The 26,228-nt window shown below is 40.9% G+C and overlaps 1 protein-coding gene across 4 annotated transcripts in view; it reads right to left on the reverse strand.

The window, feature by feature from the left end:
- Nucleotides 1–1,730: 1,730 nt before the first annotated feature.
- Nucleotides 1,731–26,228, reverse strand: part of LOC139158812 (calsequestrin-2) — a 66,752-nt gene continuing 42,254 nt past the window's right edge. For all 4 annotated transcript variants that reach the window (XM_070736152.1, XM_070736151.1, XM_070736149.1 and 1 more), the window contains exons 6-12: nucleotides 24,078–24,151; nucleotides 20,238–20,368; nucleotides 19,229–19,274; nucleotides 6,758–6,812; nucleotides 5,478–5,578; nucleotides 4,329–4,403; nucleotides 1,731–3,377 (exon numbers count right to left, since the gene is read on the reverse strand). In XM_070736152.1, the coding sequence (XP_070592253.1) occupies nucleotides 3,210–3,377; nucleotides 4,329–4,403; nucleotides 5,478–5,578; nucleotides 6,758–6,812; nucleotides 19,229–19,274; nucleotides 20,238–20,368; nucleotides 24,078–24,151 (650 nt within the window). In that variant the 3' untranslated portion in view covers nucleotides 1,731–3,209. The remainder of the gene's footprint in view (nucleotides 3,378–4,328; nucleotides 4,404–5,477; nucleotides 5,579–6,757; nucleotides 6,813–19,228; nucleotides 19,275–20,237; nucleotides 20,369–24,077; nucleotides 24,152–26,228) is intronic.

Genomic DNA, 26,228 nt, shown 5'->3' on the forward strand with positions numbered 1-26,228 from the left:
CAATATCAAACCAATTTAAGCAAGGGAACTGGAGAAATAGGCATTACTTCTCCTTTTGAACAGTCATAACTTCTATCCTTTTGAAGATCTGTAGGCACAATGTCCAATATTTGCTAAGCAGCACTGTTCTTGATTAATGATTGCTGGTAAAAGAAAGCACTGAACTAGGATCTCATTCACAGGCTCTGATTCAATATATATGAGTTGGTATGAAAAGAGAGGCTGAAGCTTAGAAATCATAAGCCATGAACTGTCTCAGGTGCTGACTCAGTGCAATTAACAGTTTCAGGCTGGTGTTCCAAGAATAATACTAATGCAAGTAGTCCTCACTTAATGACCAGTCACTTAGCAATCATTCAAAGATATGAGAGACCTCCACAGAGCTACTTATAACCATTTTCAAAGTTATGACCCATGTCACCCATGCAGTTGTTAAAAGAATGCTGCAGTCATTAAGCAAACCTGGCAATTGGTAAGCAAACCTGTTTTCACCAATGGGAAATTTTGCTGAAAACTAAGTAAATATCTGAAACTGAGAAAATCTTCCAAAAATTGCTGTTATGTGATCATAGGATATTTGCAATCAGCTGAAAGTGAGCTGATTGCTAAATGTGATCCCATGAGTGTGAAGGGTGACACAGGCCATAACTTAATAAGTCATAAGATTGGATATGATGATGCCCCAATTAATGGCTACCGTAAAATCTGTGGGTGTGGGAGTTGGATCAAGCTCAGATGCCCCCTCCAACTATTGGATGCAGATGTTTAATGCAATTGGAATCCCTGCACAATTGGAGATCCAATCATAGGGCAAAGCAATAAAGTTGCATTGAGAAAGGTCAGCTTTTGTAAACATTCAATACATGAATCTAATAGCGACAGCATGGGCAGCATTAGAGAGCAAGCTGACAATACAATCCTTCCCTACTTCCCCTCTGGTGAAACTAGAATAGGGCTATGTCATAAAACATTTTGAGGAAAACCCCAAGGCATTTGACAATAAGAATGAGATGTTTAGACTGAAATTAAGATGTTGGATGAATAAATAAATAAATAACTGCATTTTGAAAAATCATTTTTTTCTCTAATTCATTTCAACTAATTTCAATGTATCAGTAAGAGTGAGGAAAAGCTTATAAGAAACATACTCTGTGATCCTATATTTGGGACTTTCCCCATTGCTAAATGAAAGTATTAATTCCTCTACCCAACTTGAAATTTGCTATCAGTCATAGCACATAATTACATTTTCCTTGGACAGAATAAATGGAGATCATTGGTACAACAAAGATGGCAAGCATATCTCACTCATGAGAAATTTCCAGGATAAGACAAAGGCAACATAGTGGAAATGTGGCAGAAAACAATGTCATAAAGTCAATTTTTGTAAAGTTGGTAGGTGCAAAAGGGAAGACCTTCAGACAATAACGTATCAGCTGAACATAATTTGAAACATGATTGGTAATGAAATAAACCATAAATTATGGGTTCTCCATCAGTGGAAGTTTTCAAGAAGAGATTGGATAATCATTTGTCTAGAATAGCATAAGGCAGGGATGTCAAATTCACAGCCCGCGCCCTGGATGTATGATGTGCTGGCCACCCCCCCCCCCCAGTGTAGCGAAAGGGGAAACAGTTGCAACATGTCACACGGCAATGCTGAGATGAAGTGAGTTTGACACCCCTGATATAAGGTCTCCTGCTCAAGAACCTGGTTGGACTAGGAAGACTTCCAAGCTTGTATTCTGTTTATTTGGATAAATTAAAAAGTGATACATGCATATGAATACACACACAACATGGAGTTTTAATGGAGATGGAAATCCTGATACATTATTTATACAGAGTAATTTCACATTGGCCAATCATATTTTGATTATGGGGAGGAAACTTGAATATCATCCTCTAGGAAACAGGGCAGTGATGGATAGCCCAATTAGCTTTATTGCAGACTGAGTATTGATAAGCACAGAAATAAGATAAGATTAAATGAAATCCTGCATCAGTCCAATCAGAATTTATTTTACATTTCCATTGAACAGGATCCAAGAATAGAATATAAGCATTACAAAGAATGGGAAATATATATTCTGAACCAAACAATTTCAACATCGGTCATTATTGGTAATTCCCCAGTCCTTTCCTTCTGGTGTTTGGAGCAGAATGGGACAATTTGCCCCATCCATTGCATCATGACCAACTTGCCATGGAACAACTCTCCATGGAAAATTCCACATGGGATAATTCAATGCAATAAACCACTGTTTCTCCAACATTATTCGTTTGTTTGTTTGTTTGTTTATTGGATTTCCTTGCCGCCCCTCCAGTTTTGTCAATGGAAATAATGTCAAAGATAACGTTTATCTCACAGTGTTATCTGGCATGGAATTGCACAGATGGCCACGGAGAGATGGCCACGGTGAGCTGGCTGTGGCAAATTGTCCTAGACCCATTTGGAGAATAGATGCAAGTCATTCCAAAAGAAAGCCAATTGGACTCTTCCCCACATCCACCGCCATGTGTTTTCCTGTGATCTCCAAGATGGGAAGAAAGTATGCCATTTTTAAAAGTGCTACCACACAGGGTTCTGCTTACTGAATCTCAGAAACGATGCCATCAAAGTTGGGGGATCACTTCTCTGCTGCTGTCAGGGAAGGAAGTAGCAGGAAAGGGGAAAGCAACAAAAAACAAGCAGCAGTTTGCCTCAAAGAAAGAAATTCCATTGTTGAGGATGTGTCCTCCACAGAAGGCATGTGAAGAAAACGTGAGTCCATAATCCCAAGGGATAGAAGAACAGGGACAAAAGGCCTATTGCTCTCCACTGTTTCCATTACACCTTGATTTGGCAAGCCATTCTGTTGGGAGTAATGCAGGGTAGAAATGTCATTGCTAACTCATGAACTATTATATATTTTTTATTTTCTCTTATGAATGAATAGATTTAAAGTTTCCTGCAGGGAGCATAAACACTGAGCTTACACAATTAAATAATAATCATTTTTAACTTTCTGTAGGTATAGAGTACACATTGTGGAAGCCATAAGGGTAAAGATGGTATTTGGGAAGCAGGACAAATAAAAGGGATCAAGACTATGAATTTTCAATGACCTTTAGAAGTCAAAAAGAACAGTATTTTCCCTTTAGAAGAGAAATACTGTAAGGCATAGTATTTTGAGGCACACAGATTTTGGTGTCCAGTATCCAATGAGCTAATCATCATCATCGTCATCATCGTCATCGTCATCATTATCATCATCATCAATATCATCATCTTCTGTGTTTATTTTGCCAGAAAGCACATCTTCTATCCAATCTTCTAATTCCTCAACTGTAGGGAGTTCATCATCATCCCTGATGTCCATCCAGACACTGTCAGCCTGAAAGGAAGGGTGAACATTTTCTTCACAGAATACTGGGCATTTTTGGAGCAAAATATGTTTAAATCTTAAATCTTCTCCAACTACTTATAAAATGGGAGTTTAGAAAACTGGAAATCAAGGAAAAATCATTTGTGGATTTCATTCTACACTTTCTCCCAATAAATTGCTTTCAAATATAAGTAGCAATACCATGTTTTCCCCAAAATAACACCCCATCTTATGTTTTTTTCCAGTAATTTTTTTTCTCCACCTTAAACACATAAATACATAACAACACATATACCTTCAATGAATAACAATATGTTTCTAACCTATCTTATAGTTTTTTGAATCCTGAAATAAGTGCTTGGCCTTATTGCCATGCACCCAAAGCCCTATTGGGCTTATTATCAGGGAATATCTTATTTTTGGGGAAACAGGGTCCTACAGGAGTTTATGATATATGTTAACAAACAAAAATAGCACATAATAATTTTTTTAAAAATTATAATTTTGTTAAGATACACATGCTAAAATAAAATTCCTTTGAATTTTTCTAGAAGTTTGGGATAATCACAATTGCTGATAAATAGTAACAAGAACAAGAATAGAAGTTATGTTTCCCATCTACTCTCGAAGACATCCTTTCCCTTTCCCTGCACCTCTCTTTTTGTTTCTCACTCTTATTATTTTGACATTTTTTTCCAGGACACTACACAGAGGCAAGATAATCTTCAGAGAAGTTTCAAAACAGATATTCAGAGAGGGCCTTTTAAAATTAAGCCAAGGATCATAAATTGCCTATCTATGTTTAGACAATCCATCACTGATTGTCACAGCAAAATACAGGTAGTCCTTGACTTAACAACATTTCATTTAGGTACCATTCAAAGTTATAACGATGCACAAAGCCAGATCCAGTAGCCTTGATGCTAAGGCCACTGACACTATGAGTCAGCTGATACTCACATCGGTGACATTGACCACACCAATTTGTGGCTTGAACAGATCAATCTTGAATGTCTTTTCCCAGTATGTGATCAGCTGTAGAAGCAAAAGAAAGGAAAAACTTACTTATACGTGTATTCATATTGTGAACTCAAAAAGTTTAATGTCAATGGAGATTCTCAGTCATCCAGGTCATGGTTCTCCCAAGGGTGCTTTTTCAACCTCCAAGTGACCTTAATGATTCTCTAAAAGAATGCTAATGGACCAACTGTCTGCAAAGAGTATAAATCCTTCCATTCCCCACCATCCAGTCTGAGCTGAAGAAGCTTCTTGGACAAGAAGTGAAACATCTTCAAAGAAGAACCAAAAAAGTCCCTTGCCTCTTGAAAAAGCAGCTTTGGGTCAAAAAGTTTGAGGTAAGGCTTCATTTATACCTAATGGTCAACTACCCATTTGCAACCAAATGCAGCTAAATGGGCAGACCAGTCAGTTTTCAGTTTAAAGTTTAAACACAATTTTCAATTATGTGTGGTTTAAGGCTATGTGAAGAAAATTTGGTTGCGGGGAAATCTGAACTATACAATAAACAATAAGAGTTGAAAGCTAAAGACATCATGGTAGGAACAGAATCAATCTTAGTGGGAGGTAAAGCTCTCCATTGTCTCCTGATGCAAGCAACAAGAAGCTAAGAGACAATGCAGCATGTTTCCTTTGAGATATGGTTCAATTTAGCTTGATTGTCCATCATTGTACAGGGGTTCCATTTCAACAGTGACAAGGGAGTAAACAAGCCTTTTAAAGGCAGGGGAATGCTGGATGGCAGATATCTAGGCCCTTTCGAGGTGGAAAGACTTAGCAGCACCATATTCTAGTTTATGCTGTGCAAGATTATGGCCCAGTGTATACATAAATGCTGAAATCTTTGTATGCCAGCAATTGTGAATTAGCAGTACTTGTTCAAAAGCTTGTTCAACATTCTTTGGATAAAAACAAAATCAGATTTAACATTTTATGCAATCTCATACTAAAAGAACACTCAGGATATATGGCAAGGCACTTTTAAGATACTTCTCTTTCCTCTCTATGGAAATGTCTATGTACTTCTACATGTACATGAATGTAAGTGTGTAAAAAATGAGAAGGGACCAGCTGGGAGATAGGGCTACTTACCAGAGGAAAATCATCAGGATCAATCCAGACAATGCTTAGATCGGGATTATCAGTATTGTCTTTGGCAACCTGCTTGACAATTTCCAGGAATTCAAAGCCATCTGAAAATATAATAACAGTGCTCTGCAGAAGAATACTTGAGTGTTTATAGTAATCAGACAAGAATAGCATATTCCAAGAAATTACAATCATATGAGAGAAGATTATTTCAGTCCAATATTTCTCAGTCCAATAATTTCACTAGTGGTTCTTGCTTTTGAATTTTGGTGGTAGCTGCCAAGTCCTTTTTGTAGACACTAAACTCTGAGTTCAGTGCTGGAAGACTTTTCTTTTTTCTTTTTAATTAAAAATAAACTTTATTTATGACACACAAAATACAAACAACAAAACACACATTAAAAAAGCATTAAAATAAAAGTTGGACAATTTGTGATGTGCCTGTAATATAATTCCAATAGTGTTTATTTACTATTACATGGATTGTACTTACATATATACATCAAGTCTTAGCAAAGATCTTATTCTGATTTAACTTTTTCTTTGTTTTCCTTTTGTGACCGATCCTCTGACATTTGCTCCCCAAATTATCTAACATTTATTAACTCTCTAATTTTACTTTTTTTCCATTTTACCATGCTACCTACCCCAACAATTAGTATACTCTTTCTCATTTATATTTTTTTTATTTAGTTAAACTATCAATTTCTGCATACATTATAATTTTTTCAATTATGTCTTGAATGGAAGACTTTCTGCTGGATAATTCCCCCCCCCCTATTTTTCTAATGTTACACATACCGTATCACAGGGGAATAAATGTACCCAGAGTGAGAGTAAAGATGGTTCCAGTTACATATGAAACACGGAGTAGGAGAAGAAGAGATGGCAGTGAATCACTGATTAAAGTATTATCGCAAATGAAACATTTCAGAGATTAAGCTGAAAATGCTCAGATAAATGTTTTTTTATTTCAAAGCCGATTGCCTAAATAAATTGCTTTTAGCTTTTATTTGCAAGAAGGAAAAGTGCAAAAATGCCATTTTCCCTCCTCTAAAAGAATGGGAGTACTGTATACTATATGTGCCTCTCTTTCAAGCTAATTTCTCCCACATCTGAAGAATGAACCATAGTTCATGGCGGTGAATACCTATAATCAGCATACATTTTGATGCCATAGGACACTTTCTTGTAATAGACAGATGACAGACAGAAAGTCATCCCCTGATAGCAATAGTTCGTTCTTTACACCAAGACCTGCAACAAGCCTACGTGTTTTGTACCTGGATCGTCTTCTTCAGCAAATGCCACAATGTGAATTCCATCTAGATCATCCTCCTATGTGCAAGAAACATGTTCTGATGAGTCCATCATTAATTGTGAAGTATACAATACAACTAAAAAAACCATATATCACTAAAACATATATACAGTATATCATATCAAATGATATATGTTCCCCCCAGTTTGATATCATCTGCAAATTTGATGAGTTCCCTTTCTATTCCCCTCATTTAAATCTTTTATTAAAATGTTGAAGAATATTGGGCCTAAGACAGAACCTTGAGATACCCCACTGTATGTTTCCCTGTATTTAGAGTATTACATATTGAGTGCAATTATTCTGTCAGTGGTGGTGATGCTATCTACCCCATATTTTTCTATCTTACCAAGATTTAGGCTGTGGTCTGTTTAGTCAGATCCCTTACTAAAGTCTTTGAATATCAGAAGAGTTGTCTTGTATGACATTGAGCAATTGCCCAGAAAATGGGGCAAGAAATTATGGATATTTATGTTCTGCCGGCTTATGACACAAGCCTTCAATTAAAGGTAAAAGTAGCCAAAACAGACACACACACGGGAAAATGCAACAATAGTTTTTTTATCCAAAGAAAAATAGAAGCAAAACTCCCTTTTTAAATTCAAAGGGATGTCTTGTAAAAACAAAACACACTTGAATGCAGTGAGATAATAAAGACAATAAAACTGCAGTCAATTAACCAGTAACTGTGAAATTTGTCACAGCCACTACTCTTCAGACGTTGTAAAACTCACTATGATTTATGGTCAAAGTCCTGAAATCCAAACAGAGTCCTGAGAACAATCCTGCACGGCAAGTCAAGGTCCACAAGTACGATCAGATAATCTTCCACACTGAGAGGCCAGCACGCTGCCCATTTAACAGCAGCCCTAATTACTTGAACCCCACCCAACCACAGATGGACTCCCTTATCGCCTGTAATACTTTTGAAGCTGTTCTCTCCTATGCATAGCTCTACGCATGTGTGGGCCTATCATTGTTTCCTCATCAGAGTCTATCGAAGATTATGAGGGCTGGCTTCTTCCTGGGCTGTCTGCCAGGCCCCCCTCTTGCATCTCACAGACACTTCCTTCTTAAGACGATAATTCACTGGCCGACTCTGTTGGCAGCAAAACAAGCCTGTGACATTTGGATGTTTCCCCCACATCCACCTCCACAGTCCTTGGGGTAGGAGCTGGGCCAGAGCTAACCACAACAATTTAATTTAAATTACAAAGAAGTCAATTTCAATTTGACATTCGAAATTATTCCCAAATTATTTGCTGGAGGCTGTCAGGATCTGGATGGGTGCCAACAGGCTGAAACTCAATCCAGACAAGACAGAGTGGCTGTGGGTACTGCCTCCCAAGGACATGTCCATCTGCCAATCCATCACCCTGGGAGGTGGGTGAATATTTGACCCCCTCAGAGAGGGTCCACAACTTGGGAGTCCTCCTCGACCCACAGCTGACATTAGAACATCACCTCTTGGCTGTGGCGAGGGGGGCGTTTGCCCAGCACCAGTTGCTGCCCTACCTAGACGGGGAATCTCTGCTCACAGTCACTCCCTCCCTAATCACATCGAGGTTTGACTACTGCAATGCTCTCTACATGGGGCTGCCTTTGAAAAGCATTCGGAAACTACAAATTGTGCAAAATGCAGCTGCGCGAGCAGTCACGGGCTTGCCCAGACACTCACATATTTCTCCAATACTCTGTGGTCTGCATTGGTTGCCAATTGGTTTCTGGACCCAATTCAAAATGTTGGTTATGACCTATAAAGCCCTACATGGTATGGGACCAGAATACCTCCGAGACCGCTTTCTGCCGCATGAATCCCAGCGACCAGTCAGGTCCCACAGAGTCGGCCTCCTCCAGGTTCCATCAACCAGACAATGTTGTTTGGCAGGGCCCAGGGGGACAGCCTTCTTTGTGGGGGCCCGAGCCCTCTGGAATCAGCTCCCCCCGGAGATTCGCACGGCACCCACCCTCCTTGCTTTCCATAAGAGTCTGAAGGCTCACTTATGCTGCCAGGCCTGGGGCCTTTAGATCTTTGCCCCCTGCCCAATGAATGTGTTGAGAGAATGTGGAGTGAATGGAATGATTGTTTTTTATGTTTTTGGGGTGTTTTTTTTAGATTTTTAATTAGTTAATTGGATTAAGATATTGTGTATTGTATATTTTATATGTTGTGAGACGCCCCGAGTCCTCAGAGAGGGGCAGCATAGAAATCCAATTAATAAAATAATAAATAAATAAATAAAAGTGAAAGCTGTTTAACAATGGAATATTTTCTCAAGTGAATTCTCTTCACTAGCAATAGCACTTAGACTTATATACCACTTCACAGTGCTTCATAGCCCTCTCTAAGTGGTTTACAGAGTTGGTACACTGCCCCCACCAATCTGGGTCCTCATATTACTGACCTTGGAAGGGTGGAAAGCTGAGTTGAGCCAGTGAGAATCGAAATGCTGGCAGTCAGCATACTGCATTCTAACCATTGTGCCACCATGGCTCAGAGGCTCAGCAGAGGCTAAATGGCCATTTCTTTAGGAATCAAAGTGGTGCACTGAATTGGAAGTTCTTTTGAACCTAGATAGTCTATGATTACTTAAATAATTGCAACCTGAAATCAAATGAAGTTTTCACTTTCTGGATTAATGTTCAGTTATTTTGAATTGAACATAATTTTGTCATAGAAGAGATTTCATAGAATAGATCTCATAGAATAAGATTTTGATTTTATTATTCATTGAATTGAATTATTCAATGGAAGGGCTTACCTCCATTGACAGCATGATCCATCCCTGGAGGTTTTTAACAAGAGACGAATCAGCTGTCTAGAATGGTACAGGGTCCCCTGCTCCAGCAGGTGGTCGGACTAGAAAACCTCCAAAGCCCCTTCCAATTCTCCATAGTAGGTGGAGCTAGCCTCCAAGGATGAGAAAACACTGCTTTAGCCAATGAAAACAAAAGGTATAAATAGTGCCCCATGCTGTAACCCACCTATTCAAGTCAAGGGGTTAAGATCAGATGCTACGTGCACTCCTTGACAAGAATAGAAACTTTATTAGTGTACAAAGGAAAACAACCCTTATTAATCCACGTATTTAGATATATGTACGATATACAGGGTGCATTCCAAAAGTAATGCAATTATTTTTTAAAGTAATTTATTGAACAGATTTGCACAATCACATAAAATTATTCAAAGTACTGTCCTTGGGCCTCTACACATTTTTTCCAGTGACTCTGCCATGACCGATACACGCCCTGGAAGGCGTCTTCGGGGACCTCTCGCAAGGTCTTTGTCACGGCTGATTGGAACTCTTCTATGGATGAAAAACAGGTTCCTTTTTGGGGAACAAAAAGAAGTCTGCTGGGGTGATATCAGGACTATGGGAGGGGGGCAGTGTTGGCACCAGGTGTTTGGCCAGGAACTCGCAGACTCGTAGCACGTTGTGGCAAAAGCACGTTTTTTGTCCATAGAAGAGATCCAATCAGCTGTGACCAAGACCTTTTGAGAGGTCCCCGAAGATGCCTTCCAGGGCGCGTACTGGTCATGGCAGAATCACTGGAAAAAATGTGTAGAGGCTCAAGGACAGTACTTTGAAGAATTTTCAGTGTATGTACAAATCTGTTCAATGAATTACTTTTTTAAAAAAAATTGCATTACTTTTGGAACGCACCCTGTATGCACTACTTAGTCACTATGCACTTAGTTAATCCACATCAAGATGTTTTCCCAGACTTGGAGGCTAGCTCTATTCTATGAGAAAGGGCATATCTGGTAAGTACAACGCCCCTTCTATTATTCTCTTTTCTGTATTCTGTAAAGGCGACTTGTGAAAAATTGATATAAAAAAATAAAGTCTGGGACAGATTTTCTTCCACAAAAGTAGCATCCAAACCTTGGGCAGCTGGGTTCAGTGAAAATTATATTGGCAAAAGCCTCCGGAGTTGGCAGGGAGGATGTTTATTGTGCACCTGCTACAAACGTCATCTTGGAATTATACCATGGAAAACCCTCATGTTCCTTGTGTCCCGCCAATCCCAGCTTTCAATTTCAATTGGTATTAATGCAAGAGGAAAAAAATCCATCTAAATGCTAATGTCTTTCCCCTCTGAGTCCAAAAGTGACAGAACCCCATAAAATGAAGAATTAAAAGAATAAGTGGAAAACATTGGTCGAGGGGTGGGAGATAGAGAGTGTAAGATCAAGGCTTCAGCAGGGGAATCAGAATCTGAAAGGAATGTTTAGAGTAGATTTATGACTAAAATTGGAGCAAAATTAGTCCAAGATAGTGTGGCCTTCTGTGCTTCTTTCTTGTTTTCCCCATACTCCCCCACTCAATCTCCAGCTGTCTTAACACAAGCACAATGCCAGAGTCGATAACTCATTAAACAAAAGACCCAGCTCTTCTCTCCAGTGCAGGGCAAGAAGTTTTTCTCCAGGTTCTTGTAGAGTCTATATAATTATCTACCAGAGACTATAAACTGCTGTTCATTTCAGTGCAACAAAGCAAAATTCTATCTACCACACTGACATGCACACTCGCAATTGAAATTATATTTTAGTGAGTCAATCTACCCATTCCAATACCTATGTGATCTATGCTGACTGACAACCATTCCAAATGTTTCGAGGCAAAAATCCTACCAAGCCAAAATGATAAAGTTTGCACCTCAGATCTTCAGTATGCAAAACAGAAATACTTCGCCAGTGAGCTCAAATTAGATTTTATGTGAATAACAGACATGTTCACATTCTAGGATCTGTCTCCTCCTTTCCATTATAATCTAGATACAAGTGAGGGAGTAAATTAAGCCATCTCCATCTATGTTTTTGAAGGAAACTTCTAGCTGCTATTGTGAAGGAAAAAAATGTGCTGCTATTCTTTCCCCTTTGAGGTTTTTCCCTCTCTGTGTATGGATTTTCTACCTTCCATCCATGCAATTAACAGAAGCTGAGTGCCCACACCCATAATTCATAATTAACATGAACACCCACACCCATAATTCAATGCCTGGGGAGGGTGAACTCTTCCTCCTTCCTTAAGATCCCACTTCTAGGAGTTGATGACAGAGGGAAACCTCTTTGATTAACGTTTTTATTAACTAGTTTTGTAATTAAACATTTGATTAATTTATGTTTTTTTATTAATACTTCTACTTTTTAAAGAAGCAAAGAAAGCTGCCTGATATGAAAGCTGGTTTAAACCTGTCAAGGACACCCCTGTCTTGAACTTTATAATGTTCCTGAATATGAAGATGAGAGTATGATTAATAAGTTCATTCTAAGAATATAATGGGGTGCTATAGAATGCTACATACTACATACTAGACTTAGCGACCATGCGTGCTCCATTAGAAATGTGTTAATGTTAACAAATGAAAGAACTATTCCAAACCTAATATGTATATAAGGTGATTTTATATCTTTCAAAGCTGCTCCTCTCCTCTCTTGGGTAAGGTACCTCTCCTTAACTTGTATACATAAATAAAGATATTTTAATCTATCTTTCCGACTCAGGATCTGTTTGGGCAAGGCACACAAGGCTAACATTGATATTTACTGCTAACACCTGAATGGAGTGAGAAGTGAAGGTCAGGAGAATATGAGCACAAAACAGTTTTCTATGTTCTCTTTTAATTGCATTATAGCCAACATCAAAATAAATAAAATTTAAAACTGCCTTGCTTAGCTGTTTTTAGATTTAAAACCCTTCCAAATATTGCACTGAGTCAAGCTGTTGGTGTTTCTTTCTGTGGGAGAGGCAGAAAATAGCAAATGTTTAATGATAAAGCATTCCAGGCCTTTCTCTCTCCATGTTCCAAAATTCACTTCTGCTATAAGAAAAAGAGATTCCTCTGTAGAGGTGCACAGCACTGTATATGTGCAGCCTGGAAGAAGTTGTTATCCTTAATTGCTTGATGACAAAACAAGGTCACTTTGACTTGATCACTGTTTTTATTTAAAATACCATACTATGGAATCACGAATCCCAGCAACCGATTAGGTCCCACAGAGTGGGCCTTCTCTGGGTCCCGTCAACTAAACAATGTCAGTTGGCGGGCCCCAGGGGAAGAGCCTTCTCTGTGGCAGCCCCGACTCTCTGGAACCAACTCCCCCCAGAGATTAGAAGCCCCTACTCTCCTTGCCTTTCGTAAGCTCCTTAAAACCCACCTTTGTCGTCAGGCATGGGGGAACTGAGACATCTCCCCCGAGCATATACAATTTATTCATGGTAGGTTTGTATGTATGTTTGCTTAGTAAGTGGTTTTTTTAAAATATTTTAAACTTTAATTTAGATTTGTCATGAATTGTTGTATTCTGTTGTGAGCCGCCCCGAGTCTGCGGAGAGAGGCAGCATACAAATCTAAATAATAAATTAATTAATTAATTAATCTTGAGCTATTCCTGGATCTGCCATAATTTTACTATAGTAAAACAATGGAATAGGTATTCTCTAAAATTATTTAAACATAACATAGTACATGTTTATCTATCTTTGTATGGATGCACTAGATATTGCTTCTCTTAGAAGGGGGTTTCTTAACAGTGATGGCTCTTCTTGTTATGTTTTGCATGCTGTTACGAAGAGAGATCCCTGATTGGATCAGACACAGATCCCTGATTGGATCAGACACAGATTCCTGATTGGATCTTACACAGCCAATAGGAGCCTGCAGGCTGACCAATAGGAAGCCTGCATAGACGACTAATCAGGAGCTTCAGCACAAGGACTGGAATCAATGTCACCAATCCCAGAGCTGGCAACAAAGTATATAAGTGTGGGTTTTTGCCAGGGTTTCTCAATCTCTCGCTAGATTCTTTCCAGCCTGCGAGCTGGGCTCTCTGGATGCTCCTGCTGATCAAATAAAGAGCTGTTGTCACTTTCCTTTTGCCTCTGCCTCTGATTTAACAGTGGCGACGAGGGGCTTCGAACCTCCGTGGAAGAACCAGAGATGGCTACACCGATACCCCACGCTCTACCTTTCTTCAACCCTGAAGAGGACACATGGACAGCATACATGTCCAAATTTCGACTCTTCCTTCAAGCAAACAACCTCGACGATGCCACAGACAACAGAAAACGAGCGATCTTCCTCCTCTACTGCGGCCCCATGGTCTACAACCTGGCCACCACACTTGCAGACCAAGAATCCATAGAGGACATCTCCTGGGCAGTGCTACAAGAGAAACTCGCAACCCATTTCCAGCCAACAACTCCTGTCCGCCTCAGCCGCCACCAATTCTCTCTGCTAAAACAGGCTGAAGGCGAATCCATAAATGACTTTGTCACCCGACTGCGTGCCCTGCTAATGAAATGCAAGTACAAAGAGCCAGAGGAACACCTGGTGGACCGTTTAATCTTCGGGATGAGCAACGTCTTTACAAGACATCATGAAAGCTGTCAAAGCTGCTGAGATCTCCGATGCATCCGCCGCCGAACTCAAACGCACAGCTGCACCCGTGCACAAGGTGACAGAAATCACCCCATCACACACGGGACACTCCGCCGAACAACCGTCCAAAGCAGCAACTGACGAAGACTACTGCCTTCAGATCCGCCGCTCCTCACAATACGGCAACCCTCGGCGACCTTTCCCACCATGTTTTGGCTGCAATGGCTCCCATTCCCGATCCCGATGCCCTTTCAAAGATGCCCTCTGCCGCCGATGCCATAGAAAAGGGCACATCGCCGAAGTTTGCCGAGCGCCCGCCCCAGGGGACTTCAACCAACCCTGGCAGCGCCAGCCAGCCACAGGCGGGAATTCCAACGCTCCCTATAACTGCGGGAACTTCAAGCAGTCCACAGGCTTTCACTCAGGATCCCGCAAAGGTAATTCCCCCTTTTCAATTAACCACAACTCTACACCGGCCCAGGGGAAACTTTTCACCTCCCTTCTAATTAACAATCGCCCCTGTAAGATGGAAATTGATACGGGCTCCCGCTACTCCATAATGCCGTGGCACAAATTCCACCTATATTTGCCACATATACTAAAAGACCAACTAACCCCCTGGACTTTTGGACTGGCAGATTTTCAAGGGAATACCATTCCAGTATTGGGGTCTATCGATGTGCCTGTATGCTCTGATCATTTCAAAGGACTGTTGCCACTAATTGTCGTAGACGGCCCTAAACACACCCTGTTGGGGCTAGATTGGTTCCAGCCACTAGGCATGAGCATCACAAGCATTCACTCCGTTACTGACCAAAGAATGCCCCCAAAAGACATAATGAAGGACTTTGCTGACGTATTCAAACCAGGGCTGGGCACATATAAGGGCACTCCAATATCATTCAACCTCGACCCATCGATACCCCCAATTCGCCTAAAACCCCGGAGGGTACCTTTGCCATTACTCCCAAAGGTCGACCAGCAACTAGATAAATTAATCGCCCATGGAGTCCTCATACCAATTGACCACGCCAAATGGGAGACCCCAATCGTCCTCCCCCTAAAACCCGATGGCTCAGTTCGCATATGCGCTGACTACAAAGCAACGATTAACAGGGCTTTGCAACACAATGCCTACCCGATTCCAGTAGTTCAGCAGCTATTACATACTCTGGGAAATGGCTCTGTCTTTGCAAAGATTGATTTGGCCCAGGCTTATCAGCAACTACCAGTCTCAGAGGAAACTGCAGAAGCCCAGACAATCGTGACTCACCGGGGGGCATTCAAATGTTCAAGGTTACAGTTTGGGGTAGCTACCGCCCCAGGCATTTTTCAAAGCCTCATGGAACGCTTGCTAAACAAAATCCCAGGGGTGGTGCCATATTTCGATGACGTGTTAATATCCGCAACATCAGCCCCCCAGCTATGGGAAAGAATTCGACAAGTACTCACTAAATTTCAGGAAGTAGGCCTCCGCATAAAATCGGAAAAGTGTTCTTGGGCAGTCCCCAGCGTCGAAATTCCTGGGTTTCTCCATAGACAAAAGGGGGATCCATCCAACAGAAGAAAAGGTCTCAGCAATAAAAAACGCCCCTGTCCCAACGAACAAAACGGAACTACAATCATTTCTGGGCTTACTAAACTTCTATTCCATCTTTCTCAAGCAGAAAGCCACAACAGCGGAGCCGCTTCATCACCTACTTAAGCAAGGAACAGCCTGGACATGGGGACTGGCTGAGCAGGACGCTTTCCAAGCCATCAAAGAAATGCTATCATCAGACAGTGTTCTCGTGCAATACAACATGACTATGCCCGTGACCTTAACCTGCGACGCCTCACCGTTCGGCATAGGAGCCGTCCTCAGCCACACGTTCCCAGACGGCACGGACGCCCCCATCGCTTTCTACTCAAAGACCTTGTCCCCGGCAGAAAGGAACTACTCTCAACTGGACAAGGAAGCGCTAGCTTTAGTCACAGGCGTCAAAAAATTCCACGGGTATTTATTTGGCCACCCATTCACCTTGATTACAGACCACAAACCCCTATTAGGAATCTTAGCGGGAAACAAACAGACGCCCGCATTCCTTTCCCCGAGAATGACCCCCTGGACAATCTTCCTAGCAGCCTACAACTACACTCTCATACACCGAGGGGGGAAGGAAATCGGCCATGCAGATGCCCTTAGCAGATGCCCCCAGACAGACCTGGTAATAGACCCAGCCCCAGCCATGGGCATATTGCTAATTGAAATGCAGGAGAACCCGATAATAAGCGCAGAGGAAATTGCCCGGGAGACAAATAAAGATTCGGTATTGTCTCAAGTCAAGCAGTGGGTCCTGAGGGGGTGGCCAGAGAAAATCCAGGGAGAGGCATTTCAAACTTTTAAAAACAGACAAACGGAACTGAGCGTGTTAAGGGACTGCATATTGTGGGGCGACCGGGTAATAGTTCCAAAACAGCTACAGAAAAAAGCGTTAAAATTACTGCATCAAGGGCACCCGGGCATGGTACGAATGAAGAGTCTGGCTCGGAGTCATTTATGGTGGCCCGGGCTGGATCAGGACATTGAGACCTGGGTAGCAACATGTAACCCGTGCCAGCAAACTCGACCAGATCCACCCAAAACCAAGCCAACGGAGTGGGAAACACCAAAAGGGCCCTGGTCTCGCATTCACATAGACTTCGCAGGACCAGTGGCAGGACAATCCTTTCTAATCGTAGTAGACGCCTACTCAAAATGGCTCGAGGTAATTCTAATGACCTCAATTACAACGGCAGCTACAATAAAGGCACTGCGGAAAATTTTCTCCACACATGGGTTACCAGATGTCCTAGTCTCCGACAATGGCCCCCAGCTGACATCTAGACAAATGGAAATCTTCCTAGCCGAGCGAGGGATCCGGCATGCACTAACTGCGCCCCTCTTCACGGCTTCTAACGGCCGGGTTGAACGAATGGTGAGGTTCACGAAAGAGGCTCTTCACCGAGCACCAACCGGAGACTGGCAACAACAAATAGATGAGTTCCTACTGGCCCAACACATCACCCCTTCAGCCAGCACCAAGAAAAGCCCGGCGGAACTCCTCATGGGAAGAAAGCTCCGCTCCCCTCTAGACAGAATGCACCCAGAATACACAAAGGAAAAAGACAAACCAACAACAGATCCGGAAAGAACCTTCGAATCGGGCGACCCAGTGTATGCCAAAGACTTTGACTCCAACCTCCGCTGGAGGGAGGGCATCATAGATCAAAGAACCGGCCACAAGTCGTACACGGTTCTGCTACAAAATGGGAAAATCTGGCGAAGACACATCGACCAAATCAGGAAGCGACACCCGGGTGAGTCCCCACAAAATAACGATCACATTTTCCCCACAGAAAATCGCATAGAACAGCCATCCTACTCACCGCACCATCTTCTGGCATCCAACGATGGCTGTCCGGGAGCCCCGGCGGCCAGCGGAGGTGAGACCGCACCATCGTCCACGGGCCAAGGCAACCCTTGCCAGGACGGAGCAGCACAAGAGCCAGCCGCCCAGGAAGACAGCTCACAGCAGACTGAACTGCGCAGGTCCGGCCGGGCGACCAGACCACCAATCAGGTTACAGGACTACGTAGCCTATCTAAATGACTGACAATTGTAAAAGGACTATGGGGGGAGGGATGTTATGTTTTGCATGCTGTTACGAAGAGAGATCCCTGATTGGATCAGACACAGATCCCTGATTGGATCAGACACAGATTCCTGATTGGATCAGACACAGCCAATAGGAGCCTGCAGGCTGACCAATAGGAAGCCTGCATAGACGACCAATCAGGAGCTTCAGCACGAGTACTGGAATCAATGTCACCAATCCCAGCGCTGGCAACAAAGTATATAAGTGTGGGTTTTTGCCAGGGTTTCTCAATCTCTCGCTAGATTCTTTCCAGACTGCGAGCTGGGCTCTCTGGATGCTCCTGCTGATCAAATAAAGAGCTGTTGTCACTTTCCTTTTGCCTCTGCCTCTGATTTAACACTTCTAACCTGTCTTTTCATTTGTACACAATTCCTGTTGCTGCCAGAAATCAGTTCAGACATTTACAAAGTGCCTTCGATTGAGTTTTGTGGATTAAAAGAGGAGGAATCCTGGCCTGAATCCATATTTATTTGTTTCTTTTTAACTTTTGAGCAGGATATAAATACAAGAAAAGATTTAAAAATTAAAACTACTATGAAAAATGGCACAATAACATAAAATAGTAAACAGCAATAATACAGCAGTTGCTATGGGTTTGAAAATTTCAATAATAAATCTAGCAATATTATACTAGGAGAAATAGTGAAATAATATAAATATAAAATATATAAAATATCAGGTGAAGCAAGATGGCCCAACTGAAAGGGCCTTTTATCTTCTGGCTATCCTTCTTAACTCATTTGGACAAAGAAAGACTGTAGAAAGCAACTGTAAATCCTTACAGCTTTGAACACCTTAGTTATTAATACTAAAGTATTTTACTACTGCTATAATAACAGAATGTTGCAATTCCGAAGAGAATTAGGAACGGTCAAGTCTGAGACATTTTCTCAAATTCCATTCCACCTTTGGACTCAGATTTTTCTATTTGGCCCTTGCTTTAAGCTTTAGTCCTTTATCCTCGTTACTCAATGTTATTCTTATGGTCCATTTCAGCAATCCAAGGATAGGATAGGCAAGAACGGGTACCTTTTTTGATATCCTGTACTAGGTTCCCTTTGGCTTCATAGATTTGGACTATTGCTTTGAATTTTGCCCTGAAATGGCAAAACACCAGCATAATATGATCTCATTAACTGTTTGCTGGCATTATTTGAACCAAATGAAATTTCTCAATCATTTTTGAGACTACTCATCTATAAAGACATTGTAACAGTTGAAACACCAGTTTGATGAGCATGAATGGCTGTTGCATGAATAATCACACATTCAAACTACAAATGCCTGCAGGGCCCTATTTTAGCTTTTCTAACTAATCCGGGGCCTTTTTTATATGAATATTCCATAAGGTTTATTCCATCCCTTACCCAGATCTCAAACATGTCTTCAGGCTGCAACTTGCGCAGTGTAGCTCTGAAAGGGAAACAAATAGTTTTCAGTTCTATTCAATTCTCTTTCAATTCATAAGAGTATGAGTAGAGAAAGCAGATTCAGAAAGCATGACTGGCAGATTAGAAACAATTACATAAAACATTACAGTCACTCATCAACAAACACAGATGGACTAGAGGATGTTAAGAGAAAAGCATCAGCAGATGGTATTAATGTAAACAGCAGCCGTGTGTAGGGTTGATTCTATCAGGCTCAAGGTAGCTAGAAGAGATTCTTTTCCTGAGAGAAAAGTTGAATAGCAAAATCTTTATGTGAACTGGATATTCAAGTAAATTGAAATGAATAGGGGAGTGAATGTAGGCAAAGCCCTGTAAATTACAATGTTGTGAGATGAATGCTTTTTGTGCTACTTAATAGACCTCCACTGTTTTGTACTTTTCACAGATAAATGGAGACCTTGAAAGCATCCAGACATTAGATCCTCCTTTTCAGTTACCAAATGTATGCTAACTTTCTTCAGGTTTTAGGAAGAACGTGACAAAAATGAAGCTTTCAAAACACTAGATATAATAACTCTACCAGGCTCAGGAGGGAAAAATATAAATTCAATATTTTTTAATGATTGACACTTGAATTCAACATGCATGACTTTGTGCAGACATGTGTTGCCTGTCCTGCAGGAGCTGCATTGGTTGCCAATTTGCTTCCAGTGCAATTCAAGGTGCTGGTTGTCACCTTTAAAGCCCTTCATGTCTTGAGACCAGGTTATCTGAGGGACCACGTCATGCCAGTTACATCTACCCACTAGAGTAGGCAGCCAAAGACTGTTGTGGGTCTCATCCTCCACATTTGGTGGAAGCAACCTAGAGTTGCTGTGAGTGAGTAGGCAGCTTCTATATATAAATTAGATAGATAAACAGACAGACAGACAGACAGATATTGATGGAAATGGAGGTGAAATGATCCTTATGCCATTCTCTTTACCTTTTGTGCTCATTCACAAACTCAACCAATTCTTCTTCAGTATGTGGCTTGTCAGGAACACGGATGGGATCATCCATAAACGGTTCATAAAAATCCACCTCATTTAGCTTTAGACCCAATTTCTTGGCCACCTATAAGAAATGAGAACTGTTACATTGATAAATTATTGTAATTTACATTGCTAAAAAGTATGGTATATTAGAGGCTTACAATAGTAATTTCTATTTCTGAAAAATAAAATTCTGAAAAATTTTAAATGTTTAGGATATATCATAAAATATAGGATAACAGAGTTGGAAGGGACCTTTGAGATCTTCAAACAGGAGACTCTATACCAGTTATGGCGAACTCATTGCACGCATGCCACAGGTGGCAAATGGAGCCATATCTGCCGGCACGTGAGCTGTTGCCCTAGCTTAGCTCTAGTATGCATGCACACGCCAGCCAACTGATTTTCAGCTCACATAGAGGCTCTGGGAAGGTGTTTTTAGCTTCCGGAGGGCCTATGGGGCAGGGGAGGGCATTTTCTCTCTCCCCAGGCTCTAGGGAAGTCTCTGGAGCCTGAGGGTTAAAAACAGGCCTACTTGTCCCACCGGAAGTTAGGGAATGGACTATTTCCAGCCTCCAGAGGGCCTCCGGGGAGAAGCCGTTTTTGCCCTGCCCAGACATTGAATTATAGGATGTGCGCACATGATTTTTCAAAAAGGTTCGCCATCACTGCCCTATACCACTTTAGACAAAGGGCTGTCTAGATGTGAGAGTGCTGCAAAGTCCCTGAGGGGAATGATGTCTTCAAAGGGACTTAGAGCAACCCCAGCCATGGGGGGGTCACTCACGAATGCGAATCCTAGAAAGAAAACTTGGACACATTTCTCTCCGGGTGAAATGACACAGTATTGAGCTGTGCACCTCCTTTTATTGGGGGGATATGCAAATGGGAATGCTTACACGTACATGTCAAGTGATATACAAACATCCAATAACATAACTCTGAAACATGACACAACTTCCGAGTCCTTCCCATCTCCATATGGCATGTAACTAGTTTCTATTGAACAAATGTCTCTCGTGGCCAATTTCCTGGGACCTATTGTTGTTAATACGGCTATCTCCTGTTTACCACAAAGCAAGGTCTTTTATCACAGCCTTCGTCCTGTTTACCCCAGGGAATGTAAATTGCATCTTTTGATCACACAGTTCTTTTCCTGTTGACACATTCTTGTTATTCGAGGAGAGCCACTGAATCGTTTTATGGCCAGTCACTTCCTAAGCAGATTTCACCAGAAATGCAGACTCACTTTGTGACCTACGTGCAGTCCTGTTCCTGGCTAATGAAGTCGGAGTGTATAAGGCATTTGTTGTTAGAAGTCCAGATATCAAATCCTATCCTAACATGCTATGGCAGCTACACAGATGCTTCTTAAAAACCTCCAATGATGGAGCATCCAAACATTTGAAAACTTCATAATTTAATGGCCTTCATACATTCATATTCAGAATATGGTCTATAAATGTTGTGCTTTTAGAACAGAAAGCAAATATTATAAATAGGTCTAATAGAGACGCGGGAAGGTGATCCCAACGCAGGATTATAGTAACTGAAATATACTAACTGTGCAAAAGGAACAGAAGACACAGAAAATGAGGGATTGCATTGTGTGTTAAAAATACCTTTCTTTCTCAAAAATCCAAACAAATTAACTTAACAATGCTGCACAAAATAAAGAAATAAATGAAAAGAGTATTATTGTTGGTATCTACTAGCGCTGCTAAACTAAACAGAAGAAGTGCAATATATCTTACCAAATAAAGTGAAGACAATCCAGTTTTGTTTAGTGATTAAGGCACCAAGCTAGAAGCTAGTGCAGTGGTTTCAATTTTTAACTAATAGTTCTATGGGTGTGGCTTGTTTGGCGGACAAGACTTGGTGGTCATGTGATTGGATAGGCATGATAATAATATTATAATAATAACAGAGTTGGAAGGGACCTTGCAGGTCTTCTAGTTCAACCCCCAGCTTAGGCAGTAAATCCTACACTACTTCAGACAAATAGTTATCCAACATCTTTTTAAAAATTTCCAGTGTTGGAGCATTCACAACTTCTGGAAGCAAGCTGTTCCACTGATTAATTGTTCTAACTATCAGGAAAATTCACTTTGGTTCTAAATCAGTTCTCTGTTTAGTTTTCACCCATTGCTTCTTGTTCTACCCTCAGGTGCTTTGGAGAATAGGTTGACTCCCTCTTCTTTGTGGCAACCCTTGATATATTGGAACACTGCTATCATGTCTCCCCTGGTCCTTCTTTTCATTACACTAGACATACCCAATTCCTGCAACCGTTCTTCATATGTTTTAGCCTCCAGTCCCCTAATATTTTTTGTTGCTCTGCATGGCTTGATGGTCATGTGACTTGATGGGTGGGGCTCAAATGACATCATTGACCTTTTTGTCCTAATACAATGGTCAGCAACCAAAGAGCCATTCGGACCCATTTCCCACAAAAAAGAAACTACTGGGAGCCACAAAATAATAATAATAATAATAATAATAATAATAATAATAATAATAATAATAATAATAGTAGTAGTAGTAGTAGTAATAATAATAATAATAATAATAATAATAATAATAATTTATTAAATTTGTATGCCGCCCCTCTCCGAAGACTCGGGGCGGCTCACAACAATAATAAAAACAATGTTACAGTGGAACAAATCTAATATTAAAAGGGAAAAAACATATAAAACCCCATCATTTAAAACCAAGCAACACATACATACCAAACATAAAATATAAAAGCCTGGGGGAGGTGTCTCAGTTTCCCCATGCCTGGCGATAGAGATGGGTCTTGAGTAATTTACAAAAGACAAGGAGGGTGGGGGCAGTTCTAATCTCTGGGGGGAGTTGATTCCAGAGGGCCGGGGCCACCACAGAGAAGGCTCTTTCCCTTGGGCCCGCCAAAAGACATTTTGATATCTAAAATGAAGCTAACCCTGGATAATGCTCCACACTGCTTGCTTGTTTGCTTCCTTGCTTTGACTGCCATAGAAACGGGGGGAGGGGGGAGATGACTTTGGCCCAGTCACTTTCAGCTCAGCCCAACAGACAAAGTTGTAATAGCAGGAAGAAAATGCATTGGGTATGTTTGGGTTTGTTTGCTGCTTTAAGTTATTCATAAAAAATAAAGGTGGGATAAAAATAAAGTCATACTTATCAATTGACTTACTAATGATTAGAAGATAAACTCTTGCAAGCATGATCTTTCTGATTTGTCATGCTGATAATTTTCTCCTGTGGACAATGGAGAGATGGCACAGGAGAACCAGCTAGTCTTGACTTAGTCAGTAGGAAGCAAATTTGGGAAAGGGATCATGTATAGGTGAGGTTATAGTCAAGCACAACCTTTGAAGTTAAACTCCCCTCCCCTTAGTTTTAATGAACTCGGCAATAAGCAATATTTCATGGAAGAGTTTCAAAGGAAAAGAGAAATAGGTGAGACTTCCTAGAGAAAGAAATACTAAAAACAGCTGTAAATAATTATAATGAGAGAAAGAAGAAGATAGCAGACAAAAACCTTAATGAAAATTTTAGAACAGAAAAGGAAACATACAAAACATGCCAAGATGCCCAACAAAACCAGAATGGTCATGTTCTTTCTCCTCACCATAATTCAATTTCTGACCTAGTCCATCTACCATAACAACCCAAACAGTACTTCATTCTAGCTACAAGGCCGACTGAAATGGTTCCAGCTAATAAGAATCATAAAATGTAGCTAGAGCTTCAAGATTACCCCTTTCTCAATCCCCAGGTCAGCATGGGAATCTTGGTGTCCTTACCCCTTTGTCAAATGTGGCAAAGAACTTGACATAAGGCTGGAAATGTTCAGCTGCCTCTTCAAATGCTTTGTAATCTGAGAAGGAGGAAAAAGAATCTCATTTTATTTGTTTAAATTAAGATCAATACAATATTTGGTATCATTGTAGCCATAGTTCCCTCTAAGCTGAGCAGTGAGCAATCGCTCACTTAAAAATCATCATCAACTCAGAGTTTTCCAAACCTGCCCAGAAGCCGAGAGGGAAAGACTGAGAGGGAAGGAGAGAGAGAGGAAGAGAGAGAAACAGATAGAAAAAAGAGAGGAAGGAAAAGAGAAAGAAAAAGAATGGGAGTAAGGAAGAGAGAAAGAAAATCAAAATCTAGTTTGAAACTAGCTCAACTATTTAAGTGGCATTTTGATATTGATAGAGTTGCCCTATTATGAGCTCACTGTTATAGACACACAGTACAGTATTTTATTTTGAAATTCTCTGAGGCAAAACAGGGTGGGTTTTTTATTTGTTTGTTTGTTTGTTTGTTTATTATTTCTGTGCCGCCCAGTCCCGAAGGGACTGCCGCTCAGACACTATACTTTTCCGCCCACCCCCCAAAAAAATTAGAGGGAACACTGATTGTAGCCCATATACTAGCCATCATTCATTGTGAAATATTGTCAAAAGTATTATTTACAGGTAAATTATATCAAAATGGCTTATTAAGCAATACAGGCCTCAGAAGAACATTTGGGTGAATAGTTAATGGAACTTTGGGAGAACTTTTCATACATCAGGATTACAGTGTTTCAAATTAAGATACTAAATTTATTTATTTTATTTGCAACTTATCTTTATTATTTTTACAATTAACCCAAGGCAGCAAACATACCCAACACATCTTCCATCCCCTATTTTCTCTAAAATAGCCCTATGAGATGAGTTGGGTTGAAAGAGAGAGACCGGCCCAAATCATCCAGCTCTCTTTCATGGCTAAGATGGGACTAGAACTCATGGTCTCCTGGTTTCAAGCCTGGTGTCTTAACCACTAGACCAGACCATCACATACACATACTTTATGTGGTAAAAAAGCATTCTAAGTTTAAATAAAAAGTAGAAAAATAAATTACAGTAATATCATTATATGTTCTCTGCTATAAGTTTCTATGACTAATCTCTTAGTTCAAGGATTTTATTGAATGAAGTTCAATAGGCCACAATTGGATTCTGGTCACCATGATACAAGAAAGATGCTGAGACCAGAGGGAAAATGCAGGGAGGAGCAACTAAGATGATAAGGGATTACAGGATAAATTCCACTAGAAACAGCTAAGGGAACCATGTATGTCGCTTTAGCCTAATAAAGAGAAGAATTAGACTTTAGCCTAATAAAGAGAAGAATTAGACGTGACATGATAGTTGTCTTCCGATACATAGGAGGCTGCCACTGAGAAGTGGTGGGGAGGGGGGAGAGACTTATTCTCCAAAACTCTTGAGCAGTCAGTATCTTTCATCTAGTGGGTGCATGCCCACCTCCCTCTGGTCCCTGAATCACTCTGCTTTGGGTTCCAATTTTTTTTAATACTTGTACTGTGTTTCCAATCTAGCGCAGAGAATCACATTTCAGTATATGTTTTGTTTTAATATTGCCACACAGAAAATACCTAATTTCTAATTCAGTATATACAGAATCACAGACTCAGAGACCTCAATAAGATTGGAGTACAGATAGTCCTCAATTTACGACCACAATTGAGCCAAAAAAACTATGAGCCATTTGTTACGTGAGTGTTGCTCCATTTTACAACTTTTCTTGCCACAGTTGAGTGAATCACTACAGTTGATAAATTAGCAACTTGGTTGTTAAGTGAATCAGGCTACCTCCTTGACTTTGTTTGTCAGAAGGTTGCAAAAGATGAGCACATGACCCTAGGACAGTGATGGCAAACCTTTTTTTCCTCGAGTGCTGAAAGCGCGTGCCTGCTCTCTATTGTGCATGCATGAATGCCTACTCCCATAATTCAATGCCTGGGGAGGATTAAAATGGCATCCCCCACCCCCTGGAGGCCTTCTGGAAGCCAGAAATTGTCCATTTCCCAATTTCTGGTGGGTCCAGTGGGCCCATTTTTCACCGTCCCCAAGCTCCAGAAGCTTCCATGGAGCCTGGGGAGGACAAAATGC

This window comes from Erythrolamprus reginae, chromosome 2, assembly GCF_031021105.1.
Source record: "Erythrolamprus reginae isolate rEryReg1 chromosome 2, rEryReg1.hap1, whole genome shotgun sequence".
NCBI lineage: Eukaryota > Metazoa > Chordata > Lepidosauria > Squamata > Dipsadidae > Erythrolamprus > Erythrolamprus reginae.